Source organism: Chiloscyllium punctatum, chromosome 11, assembly GCF_047496795.1.
Source record: "Chiloscyllium punctatum isolate Juve2018m chromosome 11, sChiPun1.3, whole genome shotgun sequence".
NCBI lineage: Eukaryota > Metazoa > Chordata > Chondrichthyes > Orectolobiformes > Hemiscylliidae > Chiloscyllium > Chiloscyllium punctatum.
Genome location: NC_092749.1, coordinates 62,151,245 through 62,166,633, shown reverse-complemented (window position 1 = coordinate 62,166,633; position 15,389 = coordinate 62,151,245). Strand labels below are relative to the sequence as shown.

The following is a 15,389-nucleotide window of genomic DNA, read 5'->3' as shown; positions in this document are numbered from 1 at the left end:
ATGAGTCATTTATTGGAGCACCAAACTACAAGACCCAAATGAGCCAAATTAAGAAAAATGCTGGAGAGAAGGCATAGTTAACTGAATATTTTGCACAGGTAAGAAATTATGAACTGTTGGGTTATCTGAAGGAGTGTGGCACTATACTCTCAAATACAAGAATGCGATAGTAGATCTGGTGCAGTGCAGATGGGATGATCATGATGAGCTACTCAGCAGAAGATTAGGAAGAGACAAAGTACGTTTTAAATTGAATCCAACTGATGTTGATAACTAGCTTATGTGTCAAGAAACATGAATTGTTTTTGTGCAATTATAAAAGATTGAAAGTTACTATATCTAAGATCTAGCTTTAAACATGTGTAATTGATTGTTTTGATTCCATTGCTGCTCATCTCCTGCGCAGAGAGCTGGCAGTAAATACACGTGACCAAAGTGAGTAAAATTAATGAAAAGGGATAAAAAAAAATTTTGGACTGGAACAATAAAAGCTAGGGAGAACAGTACTTAGTAAGAACTGTCCACAAGATGGATACATCCAATTAGACAATTGGATAATCTTTTAAGAATGTTTGATTAACCATTTAGAGCATATGTACTAATAATTAGTATCCACTGTTTTCCTTTGGAAAATAAAATTGAAGAGATATTACCCCAGATAAACCTGGGAAAAAATGGAGTGAAATTAAATGAGTGGCGTCCAAGAGTACTCCTTTCCCTCAAAAGATGTGGATTGTGTGAATCTTGGGAAATCCCCATAGAATTTTCCTCCTAATTAATGGAAACTAAATAATATTGCCCAGTGAACACATTGTTAAGTTCACATCTGTAGTGAACTATATTTTAATGTTATTTAATGCTTCTGTGTTAACACAGTTGCAAAGTGATTTGGTGGGGAAATCATAATTTGGGTTTTTATTGACTAAATGTTTTATTGTCCCGAAAGGTATGAAATTGAAAATTAGTTAAAATAAAATGCTGAGCTAAACCAAAGAATTGCAGATGTTGAAGATTTGAAACCAAAAAAGAAAATTACGATTAAAAAATTACAATAATCTAGTGGTATTATCAATGGACTCTTAATACAGACACCCAGGAATTGATCTGAGAAGCCAGGTTCAAATTTCATCACAACAGCTGAATCCATTATCGATTTGTGAGGAAAACTCATCTGGTTTGCTCATATCCTTCAGGGGAGGAAACTGCTATCCTCACTCTTAATTCCAGACCACAAATGTGGTTGATACTTGACTGTCTTCTGGGCAAATGGGATGGGAAATAAAAGCTGGCCTAGGCAGACATGTCCTCATCCCATTCAGCAGGCCTGGTAACATCTGTGGAAAGAAAGTAGAGTTAAAGTTTGGATCCTGTAACCCTTTAGAACTGACAGAGGCTAGGAAAAGGTGGTATTTATGCTGTTGACAGGGAGTTTAGGAGAAGGAGAGGAATAAGCAGAATTGGGAGATCCTACAGCCTTCAGGATCCAGTTTCAAATTCAATAATTTTACAGCCCGTACATCATTGTCTATGTCCTCTACCCACCCTGCACTACAGGTCCACTCATGATATGTGTTCCAGCACAGCCAACCCATTTTCATCCAAACATTGTCCCAAGTGTCAGTTTTTCCTGGTCTCTGGCATACTATTAACTATGAGGAGAAAGTGAGGACTGCAGATGCTGGAGATCAGAGCTGAAAATGTGTGGCTGGAAAAGCGCAGCAGATCAGGCAGCATCCAAGGAACAGGAGAATCGACGTTTTGGGCATAAGCCCTTCTTCAGGAATGAGGAAAGTGTGTCCAGCAGGCTAAGATAAAAGGTAGGGAGGAGGGACTTGGGGGAGGGGCATTGGAAATGCGATAGGTGGAAGGAGGTCAAGGTTAGGGTGATAGGCCAGAGTGGAGTGGGAGCGGAGAGGTCAGGAAGAAGATTACAGGTTAGGAAGGCTGAGTTCGAGGGATTTGACTGAGACAAGGTGGGGGGAGAGGAAATGAGGAAACTGGAGAAATCTGAGTTCATCTCTTGTGGTTGGAGGGTTCCTAGGCGGAAGATGAGGTGCTCTTCCTCCAACCGTGGTGTTGCTATGGTCCGCCGATGGAGGAGTCCAAGGTCCTGCATGTCCTTGGTGGAGTAGGAGGGGGAGTTGAAGTGTTGAGCTACGGGTGGTTGGGTTGGTTGGTCCGGGTGTCCCAGAGGTGTTCTCTGAAACGTTCCGCAAGTAGGCGGCCTGTCTCCCCAATATAGAGGAGGCCACATCGGGTGCAGCGGATGCAATAGATGATGTGTGTGGAGGTGCAGGTGAATTTGTGGTGGATACGGAAGTATCCCTTGGGGCCTTGGAGGGAAGTAAGGGGGGAGGTGTGGGCGCAAGTTTTGCATTTCTTGCGGTTGCAGGGGAAGGTGCCGGGAGTGGAGGTTGGATTGGTGGGGGGTGTGGACCTGACGAGGGAGTCACAGAGGGAGTGGTCTTTTCAGAACACTGATAGGGGAGGGGAGGGAAATATATCCCTGGTGGTGGGGTCCGTTTGGAGGTGGCGGAAATGACAGCGGATGATACGCTGTACATGGAGGTTGGTGGGGTGGTAGGTGAGGACCAGTGGAGTTCTGTCCTGGTGGCGGTTGGAGGGGCGGGGCTCAAGGGTGGAGGAGCGGGAAGTGGAAGAGATGCGGTGGAGGGCATCGTCGACCACGTCTGGGGGGAAATTGCGGTCCTTGAAGAAGGAGGCCATCTGGGTGGTATGGTTTTGGAACTGGTCCTCCTGGGAGCAGATGCAGCGGAGACGAAGGAATTGGGAATATGGGATGGCGTTTTTACAGGGGGCAGGGTGGGAGGAGGTGTAGTCTAGGTAGCTGTGGGAGTCGGTCGGTTTATAGTAAATGTCCGTGTGGATTCGGTCGCCCGAGATAGAAATGGAAAGGTCTAGGAAGGGGAGGGAGGAGTCTGAGACGGTCCAGGTGAATTACTATCCCTTTGTATGACTGACTTTCTTTTTCTCTTTCTGGACTCCATCTTCATCTATCCGTGTTCTTCTTTCTCTTCCAAGATGTTTCCAGACTTGCTGAGTTTCCTCAGCTATTTAGTTAAAAATAAAACTTCAGCAGAACTCCTGTAAAGTGAGAATATTCAACTTGCTATTTGAGAAACCAAGAGTTCTCAGAGAAGACTGAAATAAAAGCAGTGACTTGAATCCTAGGCAAAACAATTAGATATCACAGTTACCATATTCCAATGAGTTAGATTTTTTTCTAATCAATGCATTCAGAGATATCACACAACTTTAGAGTAGGTGAGAGTTGAACCAAAGCCTTCTAGTTCAGAGGTAGAGACACCCACTGTGCCGCAAGAACCCTCATTCTCGCTACTTGGTTTAGCATGGCTTGGGCAGTACAGCTGATTCAATTAATTGTAATTGGCCCTTCTAAATGATAACTTGGCAATGATTAGGATACATCGGTCCCCACAGATATTTGCTGTGTAAAGAAAATATACGGGTGAATTACTGAAAAAATGGTTTCACATATTGTGTTCACAAATGTCACAGTAACTGAATTAGACAAGAGATTATTTAGGCAGAGAGAAATCCTTTGCCCAAAGCACAATAGTAATGCCGATACACTTCAATTCTACCGTCACAGATATTAGCATGCACTGAATCAAATAGTACAATTGTCACCAACCCACAGTTATCACTTTAAATCATTTTGGTACTCTACTCATTGAACTGCATTTGCTAAACCCTGTGGCATCAATCTAGTTATGATTGAGGTGGATATCTCAACTCTCTCTGCAATCTCTGTTTGATTGCTTGCAAGGCCTGTCTGTACATCACACATTACTGCTGCTAAACAATTCCTCTTTACTTTAATGGCACTGTTGTACAGCATGTGTCCAGCTGAGCAGAGCTTGGAAAGGGCTGTGTAGTTGATACAGACTCTCCACTAATAGACTTGCCAATATCATCCGGTCTGGCTTATTTGTGAATAGAAACACCAAGTGAAAACCTGGTTTTATTAAAATGCAAGTGTCTAAGCTAGTGCATTGTTCAGTTTGCCTGATGTTGTAGTAGTCATTCACTATAATTCATTTACAAATGTGCTGTAGGAGATCAAAGATATGTTGCAACTTATTTATGAAACTGATCAAATTTTACTTCTTGTTGAAATCAGCACCTTGATTTTGAGGCAGCAATATAGCAAAACTGTACGTTTCCTATTACTGTTCCTTAGAAATTGACAACAACTTGAGGAATCCATGCATGTGTGCTTAACTCAGGAGTTCCTGTCAGTGATTTTACAATTCCCAATAGAGTGCACTACTGAAGGCCCCTTTTAAAAACACAATCAAATAAAAATTACTGAATAATCAAGAACTTTCCTTTACACTATTATTCTAATAAAAATGCTTGAATGTTGCACTTTGTTAAGTGAGAAGTAACTGGACTTTAAAATGTGTGCTAAGGTCAGATCTATTTATTAACAGCTTCATTGGCTCTACAAACCTAATTTTATAGTTACAGACTTTTAAATTCCTCCATCATGACTAAGCAAAAACTAGCAATTTTAAAATTGTTCTTAGATGTTAATGTTTAAGCTTCTACTCTCAATCTGTAGGTATAGATGATTTATTTTATTCTCTATAAATTAAAGTGGAAAATCTTAAGTGAAAGGGATTTGTGCTTGCCGTATTGACGTCCCCACTGTTTCCAGAAACCCAGAGATATTCCCATTTGGTATCAGAATCATAAAAAGTTATCAGGAAAGGAAATATTCACACCAGAGATCACAAGAACTTCAAGACCAGCTTTCTACAAGGTCAGCAGCGAATTACATTACTTCACTACTGACCAAAATGTCAGGACCATCAGCAGAATGACAAGTAACTTGCTACTATTTAAGTTGTTCCACCAGGCAGGTGGAGGTTTCCACCATCCGGTCCTCCAGGATCAAGAATGCTGAAAATTCACTAATCACTAACACCTTCTCTGCATTTGAAAACTGGAAAATGAGGAGGCTGACGTTTTGTTTTTTGGGTTTTTTTCATGCAAAGAGGGAAGCAATAGACCTAATAAGTGACTGTAATGGCATCCAGCTGATGCAATCAATTTCATAAGGATGCCTATCAGAATGAGAAATTAATTGCACAATAAGAGAAAGCAACAGAATAATGGAAGATGATATGGGGAAGTATATAGTAAAGAAGATTTGATGTACATGCAAATGGGTGTGAGAAGTGCTATGATGGAGCTAGTTTGACAAGATAATGTAAAAGGATGGTGTGTCAGATGTAGATAATATTAAATTATTCATTTTTTCTGACTCAATTAGGTCACTAAAGAAACTGAATACACAAAACTGGTTCTATTCCTGTGTTATCCTCCTCAGCCACTTCCAGTCATTTCTTCCCCATGTCAGCAATGAATTAGCTCCCACTGCTAACTGAGAGTGCCTTTATCTAGCTCCTCACTGGCAATGCCAGCTCAAAACAAAGCATTGCTAAACCATGATCCCTCTTCTGCAATCCATTATCACATCTTGTCACTCTTTTTGCAACTCAGTTTGGGTCTTTAAATACAGGAGTTGAGACTGAGTTACATAGATTAAAGTCACAGGTCCTGTTGCACATTGGGCCTTAAACCGGTAAGTGAATTCTAATGAACCGGCGAGTATAAAAGGCATCATTAGAGCAGTGCAATGTGTCTTTCTTTGATTTGTCAATTGATCACTCCCCACCACATTTTCATGATATATTAAAGCCTTTAATCTTATCAACAAACCTCCTGTGCTGCAACATATCAAGTATCTTTTGAAAATACTGGTGGCATTGCACAGTGACTTAATTGGCTGCTGCCTATACGAAAAGGGCAATTGATTTGATTCCCGGTCTTCCTCAGAAGAAGTCCCCCAGAGCTGAGAATGATTTGGGAAGCCATCTCAAAATTGCTCCCTTATATATCCCGACTCTCTACCCCTGCAGCCAACACCACCACTACCCCACAAATTCCAGTCACCCACTTCCATTTCTAAGTTTCTCCTTTCCCCTCTCCTCTCTCCATGTCCTTTCCCCAGCTCAAACTTGCACACTTGTTAGCTCCCTGCACTTTGTCCACATCTCCTGTCCCCAAACAACACACACCCTACATCCATTTCATGGCTTCCAAATCCTATAAACTGTGTCTCCACCATTTCTTCATCTTCCATGAATGAATTTCTGCTTTAGTTTCGAATTGGTCCTAACTTTTCTTTTACAATTTTGTTATCACAGTATGACAGAATGATTTATATTCAGCCTGTTTGTCTATGCTGGCTCTCCAAAGGAGCAACTTACCTTGTGTCACTTCCCTGTACTTCAGGCCAAAGCCCTGCACCATCTCTCTCTCTCTCTCTTTCGGATAATAAGTCAATTCAGGTCATAGAGTCATAGAGATGTACAGCATGGAAACAGACCCTTCAGTCCAACCCGTCCATGCTGACCAGATATCCCAACCCAATCTAGTCCCACCTGCCAGCACCCAGCCCACATCCCTCCAAACCCTTCCTATTCATATACCCATCCAAATGCCTCTTAAATGTTGCAAATGTACCAGCCTCCACCACATCCTCTGGCAGCTCATGGACCAGAGGAAAAAGTCTGAGTGAGGGGTTAGACAGTTAGGACTTATATAAGTAGGAATTTCTTCTCTCAGAGTAATCTGTGTACTTCTTTATGACAGAGCAGTGTAGAGGTTGGGTTGCTAAGTATACTCAAGGCTGAGACAACACTCAGTAAGGGAAAAAAACATGAAAGCAGTTGAGGATCATCAAATAAGTCTTGACCTTATTGAATGGGTCAATATTCAATAGGAAGAGTAGACTCAATGGCTTACGTCTGCTTCTACATCTTAAGAGTTGATCCCCCACTTCTGGCACCAAATTTTTAGCTTTTCATGTATCGCATGTATAAATTGATTCCTGATATTCAGCCCTAAAATCTTTTTTTAAATTTTCCTTCTACTAGTTTTGAGAGTGGAGTCAATGGGGTGCTCAAGTAAATCTTTTTTTACAATCGCTCTTTTGTCATTTAAATGACAGAAAAATTATTAGATAGCTGAGACCAGCTATTTTCTGCTGAATTCAGGACCACGGCCAGCAACCATAGTTATTTTCAGCCCAGTACACCTGCAACGAACATTCAATATTAACTTAACCAACAGTTCTTATAAAGTAGATTAGCTAAACTATGCACAGTATCACAATATATATGCACTCCTTTCAAATAAAAGAGTACCATAAATACAAAGTTTATAAGAGAATATGCTTTTACACAGCTATACAGCTATGGAATCCATTTCCAGTACAATATGAGCAGTCAAGGCAGAAATGTTCAACATTCAAGATTGTATTAAAGAGGGGAAAGGAGAAAAGGTAAACAAAATACTAAGCTATAGGAACATGTTGCTTTCTTTGAGTGAAAAGGTTGACAGGCATTGGTCAAGACAAATGTTTTCTTCTCTCAAGTTATCACACCTTTAGAAATCTTGTACACAGCAATGTATATGTGGATATTGACCTCTAATCTTGCCAAGAATCTTAAGAATCAAGGTCACCTACAGTCAATACTTTTGGAACAAACAAAAAAAAAAGTAATCTGTACATTCACTAAAATACAGGATCAATTTTTATTCTCTGCTCAGAAGTGTTATTTTGTACTCAAAAAGTTTTTTTTTTGTTGATGCCAATGTTGCCAGACCTGCTGAGTTTCTCCAGTATTCTGTACTTTTTAAAAATTTTTAATTTTTCATTCCATATTGGGTCTTCAAAATAGGATCCATTTACAAGATGAATTCATATTGATGCAATGAACTCCAGCAACAGTTGAAATCAAGAAAATTACACCTTCATTCAGAAAAGTTTCTGAGATGTGTTCATCTGTGCATGAAGTCAGGAGGAGCCGGAACACAACTTCTGTGCCCATATTAAATTAACATAGGACACCACCAATGTTTTTCTCCTCCTTCAGTCAACTCCCAATTTCCATTCATCCTCCAACTTCCAAATTTCCCAACCAACAGCTCACTGAACCAAGAGGTACTGCAATACTAGCAAAAACACCAACAGACACTTAAAATTTATCTGGATTACTGGTGCTGGAAGAGCACAGCAGTTCAGGCAGCATCCGAAGAGCAGCGAAATCGATGTTTCAGGCAAAAGCCCTTCATCTGGCCTCAACATTCAGAATAAATTCATTTAAACATGCATCCCCAACATTCCCCCACACCGACCACCTCCAATCTATGCACCTAAAGGCAACTGTATTAGATTTCCTAACCCCAAGTCTATATTTCTTCTTCCCAATGCAGCACAAACTAATCAAATCATTGATTTGCTATGTGTGATTTCAAAATCCAATTATATGATGCAGCAGATTATATTATGTAAGAAATTACTAAGCACCTTCAAAAATTAGTTATACCCATTTCTTTGCAACTTGTTTATGTGAAAACAAGTATTATACATTTCTAAAGTTCTACTTTTCACCTACCAATTGTGGGATGTTGAATCTATTGCACTTTCCATATATGCAAATATGATTCACAAGAATCCCAATTAAACAAAACTTTTGATCTTTACATCGGAAGCTCTTACCATTCAATGTGATCGAGTTCAGTAATCAATATTCCTAAGAACTGGTTTCACTTGATTGAAAATGATGTGTGGATGTGAAAGAAATGGAAGTGAATGGCTAAACAGAACAGGTTTTATGACTTCTCATTGCGCGGACAAGCAAGTGCACACTGAGGAGTAAAACCCCACTATTCCCAGAGTCATCACAACAGTTAGAGATTTCAAGTACGCATTATTCCACAATTTACCTACCTTTTAGGACCCAGGTCAATGGAAAACTCTGACCAGGCTCTGTACTTCACAAAAATGACTATTTGTTATAAATAAATGGATTCTAAATACAAATAAACAATTATTTACTTTTGAAAAACAGCTTTACCAGTTAAAATTAATTCCCTTAAGAACCCCCCACCCCCTCCATTTACACATACAGACAACATAAACAGAGACAAAACAAAAATGGTTATTATGGGCAGTGAAAAAGCCTGGGAAGGCTATCCACTGAGTTTACTGAAATGATTCCTGTGCTGATCAGAATGCTGCTTGTCAATATTCCTTCTCTAAATATTTGTTTGCAAGAGGTGCAGGGACTGGTTCCTATATGTACACAAGTCACAATATACAGTCACTGAAAAGTAGAATCAAACTGGCTATCTTGAGGATTCGGATACTTTTTTACTACAGAGTAAAAACACATAGTCTTTTCTTTCAGACGTTTTATAGTTTTTACCAAAGCATTTGTATCCCAGACTGTCCAGCTACCTCACAAAGTTGCTGTTAGGCAGAAGACCTTTGTCATTGATAGTCACTACTCCATTGGCCAACCTTGGACTATATCACTTAACACTTTTCCAATTCTGGTTTGTTTTGCTTCCCTGATTTTAACAGTTCCACCAATGGTATCTATGCCTGCAGCTGTTGAGATTCTTGCCTTTAATCTCTTCACTTCTTTTTCCTACTTTAAGACGATCTTTGAAACCTCTCTCTTTGATGAGGCCTGTGGTCATCAGACCTAATGTGTGGCACGGTGGCTGAGTGATTAGCACTGCTGCCTCACAGCACCAGGGACCCAGGTTCAATTCAAGCCTTGAGTGACTGTCTGTGTGGAGTTTGCACATTCTCTCTGAGTCTGCATGGGTTTCCTCCCACACTCCAAAGATGTGCAGGTCAGGTGAACTGGTCATGCTAAATTGCCCATCGTGCTTGGTGCATTAGTCAGAGGTAAATAGGTCTGGGTGGGTTACTCTTCAGAGGGTCGGTGTGGACTTCTTGGGCCGAAGGGCCTGTTCCCGCACTGTAGGGAATCTAATATCTCCTAACAGTCAGACTCTATTTAATTTGATAATTCTCCTGTGTAAGAGGGTGTCATTTAAATATTGGAATTTTATATGATTCAGGTGATGTACATGCATGTATGCCAGAGGTGGAAATTTTATACTTGTACAAGTTAGTTCATCAAGAACACAGGAAAAACTAAATGCTTTTATTTTTAATATTAGGAGCAGTAAATGGAGACGTTGATGTCTTCTAATTTACACTAAAAAGAAATCAGAATTTTCTGAAGAAGTATATAAATCTAAGAATGAGAGTATTTTTAATTAATTATTAAGATTCTATACTATATTCACCCTTAATGTTAAGATGTTATATGTATACAAAAAAACAAGCAAATAAAGTTTGCTATGGATCAAATCAGCCTTGACTTTTGATACTTATGGCTTAAATTTTCAGTTCCACTACAATTTGTAATGTTGTCCGATTGATTTTATATTGAGTAGATTAAATAAAATATTTTCATTTTAAACAATTTTAAACCAGATTCCATTTGTAACAAGTCAAATAATTTTTTTTGAATGCTATCTAAAATTAATTGGTTTCATTATTTCATTTACAGGAAGCTGAAATTTTGTAGCATCAGAGTCATACAGCACGGAAACAGATGCTGTGGTTCAATCAGTCCATGCCAAACATAATCCCAAACTAAACTCGTCTCACCTGCTTGTTCTTGGCCCATATCCCTCCAAACCTTTAGGTTTTCTAAGTATATTGATTATCTGCTTACGTTTAGATATCCCTATTAACATGATACTTTGAGACTACAAATTCATCACAAATTTAATAATTTTATAGTCATTGTCAGGAGTGTCTCAGCCAACACACATCGTAAATAAATTAACTGTTAGTAAAGGTTATTAAAACACCACAATTAGTACATGGGCTGTTGTTACTGACCTATTTTCAAATCTTTTAAAAGGAATTCATGTATGAATTTTAAATCAACTGGTTTTGTCAAAAACAAAGCTTACAGTTTTTAAACATTAAAAATATGATGATCAGCTTTAAACTAAAGTGAGCATCTTCCTAACAACCACAAAACGCTGCTGGTGCTGCTTTTCAACCAACGCAATAAAGCTTTTAACTCCTCGTGCTAAAGACGGCGTAAGCTAATATACAAAATAAATGGCATTCAGGTCAAAATAAATAGTTTTACAAATATTTGTACAGCTAAGATTACATTAGTACATTAAAGTTGTGAACTGATATCATAATAAAACTGTTGCAACTTTCCTAACCACTTAACCACTTTTTCTTTAAAACTCAAACTCAAAACAATAGTCACAATGGTGGAAAGAGAATTATGTGGTGCAATATAATAATGTGGAGTTTTTCAACGTTTTAAAGTAATTATTAAAGGTTAATTTTGTACACTGACAGTCCCAGAAAAATTTCAAATAGAGGGTGCATCATAAGTAAAGGAGCACTGTAATGAAATTACAGCAATTTTTTTTTAAAAAGCTAGGCTTTCACAGCGCTAATAAAATACATAAATGCAAAGAAAAAGGAACGGAATGGCAGTGCTCAAAAATCATGAAAATTATTTTAAGTGAGATGCATTGTAATATATGTGAAGATCGCTTTTTGTTCTACTTCACAGCGTAAAAGGAATAAAACCAAGATCAGTATTCATCATGATGCATGACTGTTAACGTATTGCACTGTACCTCATCTTTGCAGCTGAACACGTTTCAAATTTAGCAGCGGAGTTGTCGTTGGAAAAAATATAGTAAAATAGATTCGGCCAGTTATTACTGTCATGTACGGTACCTCCTTCCGAAATAATTTGCCTTAGTTTATGTCTCTATAGAGGATGCGTAGTAAAACAATTTCGTTCACCCCCGCGTCAGTATTTATTGTTTACTTAGAGATTATTTTCATCTCTCTTTTCAATACCAATGGAAACATCAAAACAGACAATGGTTTTACTCAAGTTACGTAAACCAGCAGCCGAGTTAGGACAGTACCAAAAATTATCAAATCAATGTAAAACTGAAACACATTTGGAAACATGTATCTGAATTTCTTGAAATAATTATTTTAAATATTACTCAAATATGAAATCTGAACTAAAAATGTGCTTAAAATAATGACACATATACACTGAAATGTATTTGTAATAAAAATAACGCGTCGCATATTTAATACTCCAGTTTATCCATAAACATGGCTATAAAATACTGTGAAACTTGATGCTTAAAATTAATACATCTGTTATAATCTGAAAAAGCAAACATAGAACATCAAGAATGATATTCTACGTAATACAAATATACTGTAATTTAATATTGAAAGCATAAATCATATTTTTAAAACAACTGGTATACTGTTGGGGACTATTATTTTGTTAAGTATTACATTTCATTCCGCATGGTAAATACTACCTGATAACATCATCGTTATGGCCAAGGAAAAATTTCTGTGTGTGTTCCCTGGTGTTGTACACAATTCCCACTCCGGCAACGAAGTAGACCACCTCCTTGGCAACCGTGTAGTATAGATTATTTCGGCACTGGTGACCTCGGTAACCATAAACCCACTCTAACCGCAGCTGGCATTTCGGTGCAGTTCTATCAGCCATTTCCTATTATTTATTTGCCGTCCTCCTCAATGGCTTCGGAAGAGTGCTGCAAAAAAAATCGCTTTCAAGGACAACAAATCTTTAGCAAAATTTCAGAAGCACAATCTCCCGTTCACAAAGTACCTCTTCACAATTGCAATAACAACTTCAATGATGTCAGCTAAATGCAGCAGCAAACAGCTAACACTGAAAGACGGGGCTGAGTTCCGTTGGAAATGCTGCGCGCGCTCGTTACCAGGTGGGCAGTAACGCTTAGTAACAGCGCAGGGCGGCCGTTGACGTCTGTGAGGGAGATGGGGAGGGAGACGTAAATGTGCGCAAAGTGCGTGCTCGAGCGTCAAACCGCGCGCTTGGAGACGGTCTGCAGAAACAGTCCCTGAAATCTATTTCTGTTCCTCCGAGGGAGTTGCGGAAATTTTGTTTCCAAAACTCAATGCTGGCATCAGTATATGGCACGTCATCAAGAATGGGTTAATGGTTTGAGTTCTGATATTTGCTGGTGGTGGAAATGAAGAGAGGGCGTGTGAAAGCATTATATAAAACTGTTTGCCCACCGACAGAAGCAACTCACCCAGACTCCAAATCAGTGACCTCTACCGTCCAGAAGGACAAAAGCAGAAGATGCATGGAAGCATCTTGAAATCACCTGCAAATTCCTTTGGAAATCACACACCAAGCTGCCTTGAAACAGCATGGGATCAAAATTCTGAAACTCACCTTTTACAATACAGTGAATGTCCCTATTACCAGTGGTTGTATCACATCAAATTTGCAGTTCAGTAACGATGGTACCAAAAGGATTTTTGCCAGTTATGCACTCATTCCAGAAACAGATAAAATGATTTTTCCAGAGGGCATTTGAAATCTGGTTTGCATATGAAATAGTTCTGATCAACCCAATCACAAACTGATAACTTTAATGAAGAGTCATTTAGACTTGAAATGTTAGCTTGCCTCCTTGGATGCTGTCTGAACCGTTGTGATTTCCGGTATTTTTTGTCTTCAATCATAAACTAGATTGTGCAGAATTTGGATCAGGTAGGATACATTATGAGGATAAAGAAACTGTAACAAAATGTGGGAGGTTTGAATGAAATAAAAATAATAGGAGAATGCAACTAGACATGCAACATTTGTGAACCAAATTGATTGTGCATTTTTCTGGATTGTACCTTCAGCCTGCTCACTGATGCTCAGTATGGATTTTGCTAGGGGCATGCAGCTCCTGACCTCACTACAGCCTTGGTCAAAACACTGAAATAAAAGTTGAACTCCAGAGATGAGGTAGGATTGACTGTTCTTGACACCAAAGCAAATATAGCATCAAAACATCCTAGCAAACCTGCAGTCAATAGGAATCAGAGAAATGCTTTCCACTGTTTGGGGTGGAATGGTGGTTCGGTGGTTAGCGCTATTGCCTCACAATGCCAGGGATCCAGGTTCAATTCTGGCCTCGTGCGACTGTCTGTGTGAAGCTTGCAGAGTCCCTCTGTGTCTGCATGGTTTCCTCCCATAGTCCAAAAATGTGCTGGCCAAGCTAAATTGTCCATAGTTTTAGGTGCATTAGTCAGAGGGAAATGGGTCTCTGGTGAGTTACTCTTCAGAGGGTCGGTGTGGACTTGTTGGGCCAAAGGGCCTGTTTCCACACTGTAGGGGATCTAATCTGCTAAAACAAGATGGTTTGTGATTGTTGCAGGTCAATCATCTCAACATAAGAGTAGATCAAACATCTCACTGTAAGAGTTCCTCAGGTAATATCCAAATCCAATCATCTTCAACCGTTTCATCAATGACGTTTCCTCCATTATGGTCAGAAGTGGGACCATTTGCAAATGATGGCACAATGTTCAGTGCCATTCATGTCTCCTCAGGTACTGAAGAGTCCAAGTCCACATGCATCAAAATCTGGACACATCTAGCTAAAGTGGCAAGTAACATATGTCCCATACAAGTGCCAGCAATGACTACATCAAACAAGAGAGAATCAAACCATCACTCCTTGACATTCAATGGAATTATCATCATTGATTTCCCCATTATCAACATTCTGACAGCAGTTGGGGTTTGCCAATGACCAGATACTGAACTGGACCAGCCATTTGTATACTATGGCTACACAACAGGTGAAAAATTGGGAATTCTGATTTGATGATTTATTATTGTTGTCACTTGCATTTTACATTGAATAATAGACTAAAACACAATGAAAAGCTTCAACTGTCACCACAATCTGGCGCCATTTTGAATAGTTTAAAAACAAAAAGATAGAGCTGGAAGAGTCCTCCACTGCTTCATCATTGCCTGCGCCAGTAGGAGTTATCATTCTCTAGGTGCCATCTCTTCTTGACTAGGTGCCTTGTCAATTAAAAAAATCACAGCTTACTGCAATTAATGAGGGAAAATAAACAGGCACCTTCAGTCTTGAGTTGCTTTGTACTACAGATCAAAAGCAGCTCCTTCCAAAAGTTCAGTGATTTCTGCCCAAACGTTAACACCCCAAGCTGTTCAGCGACTTGGGAGACAATCACAGTTATTGGCAGGCGGAAGGCCTGTTATCATTGATGACTGTTCACAATTCTACAGACCAATCAATTACTTAATGACAGTCAAATCACCAATTACACATAGCCTCTTGGTTCAAGCTTGTTTGTAACCAGGCTTTCCCCATTTCTTGCACTAACAGCTGTGAATGCCATTTAAAGTGGGTGTCAGGGTAACTTGCTTTTAAAAAACACATTTAATTCAGATAAATGCGAGGTGCTACATTTTGGGAAAGGAAATCTTAGCAGGACTTACACACTTAATGGTAAGGTCCTAGGGAGCGTTGCTGAACACAGAGACCTTGGAGTGCAGGTTCATAGCTCCTTGAAAGTG

General features: G+C 39.3%; 1 protein-coding gene across 4 annotated transcripts in view; it reads right to left on the bottom strand.

The window, feature by feature from the left end:
* The window catches only part of LOC140483036 (echinoderm microtubule-associated protein-like 6), a 544,931-nt gene extending 532,192 nt beyond the window's left edge, over window positions 1–12,739 (bottom strand). For all 4 annotated transcript variants that reach the window (XM_072580923.1, XM_072580924.1, XM_072580925.1 and 1 more), the window contains exon 1: window positions 12,319–12,739. In XM_072580923.1, coding sequence (XP_072437024.1) covers window positions 12,319–12,515 — 197 coding nt within the window. In that variant the 5' untranslated portion in view covers window positions 12,516–12,739. The remainder of the gene's footprint in view (window positions 1–12,318) is intronic.
* Window positions 12,740–15,389: the final 2,650 nt, after the last annotated feature.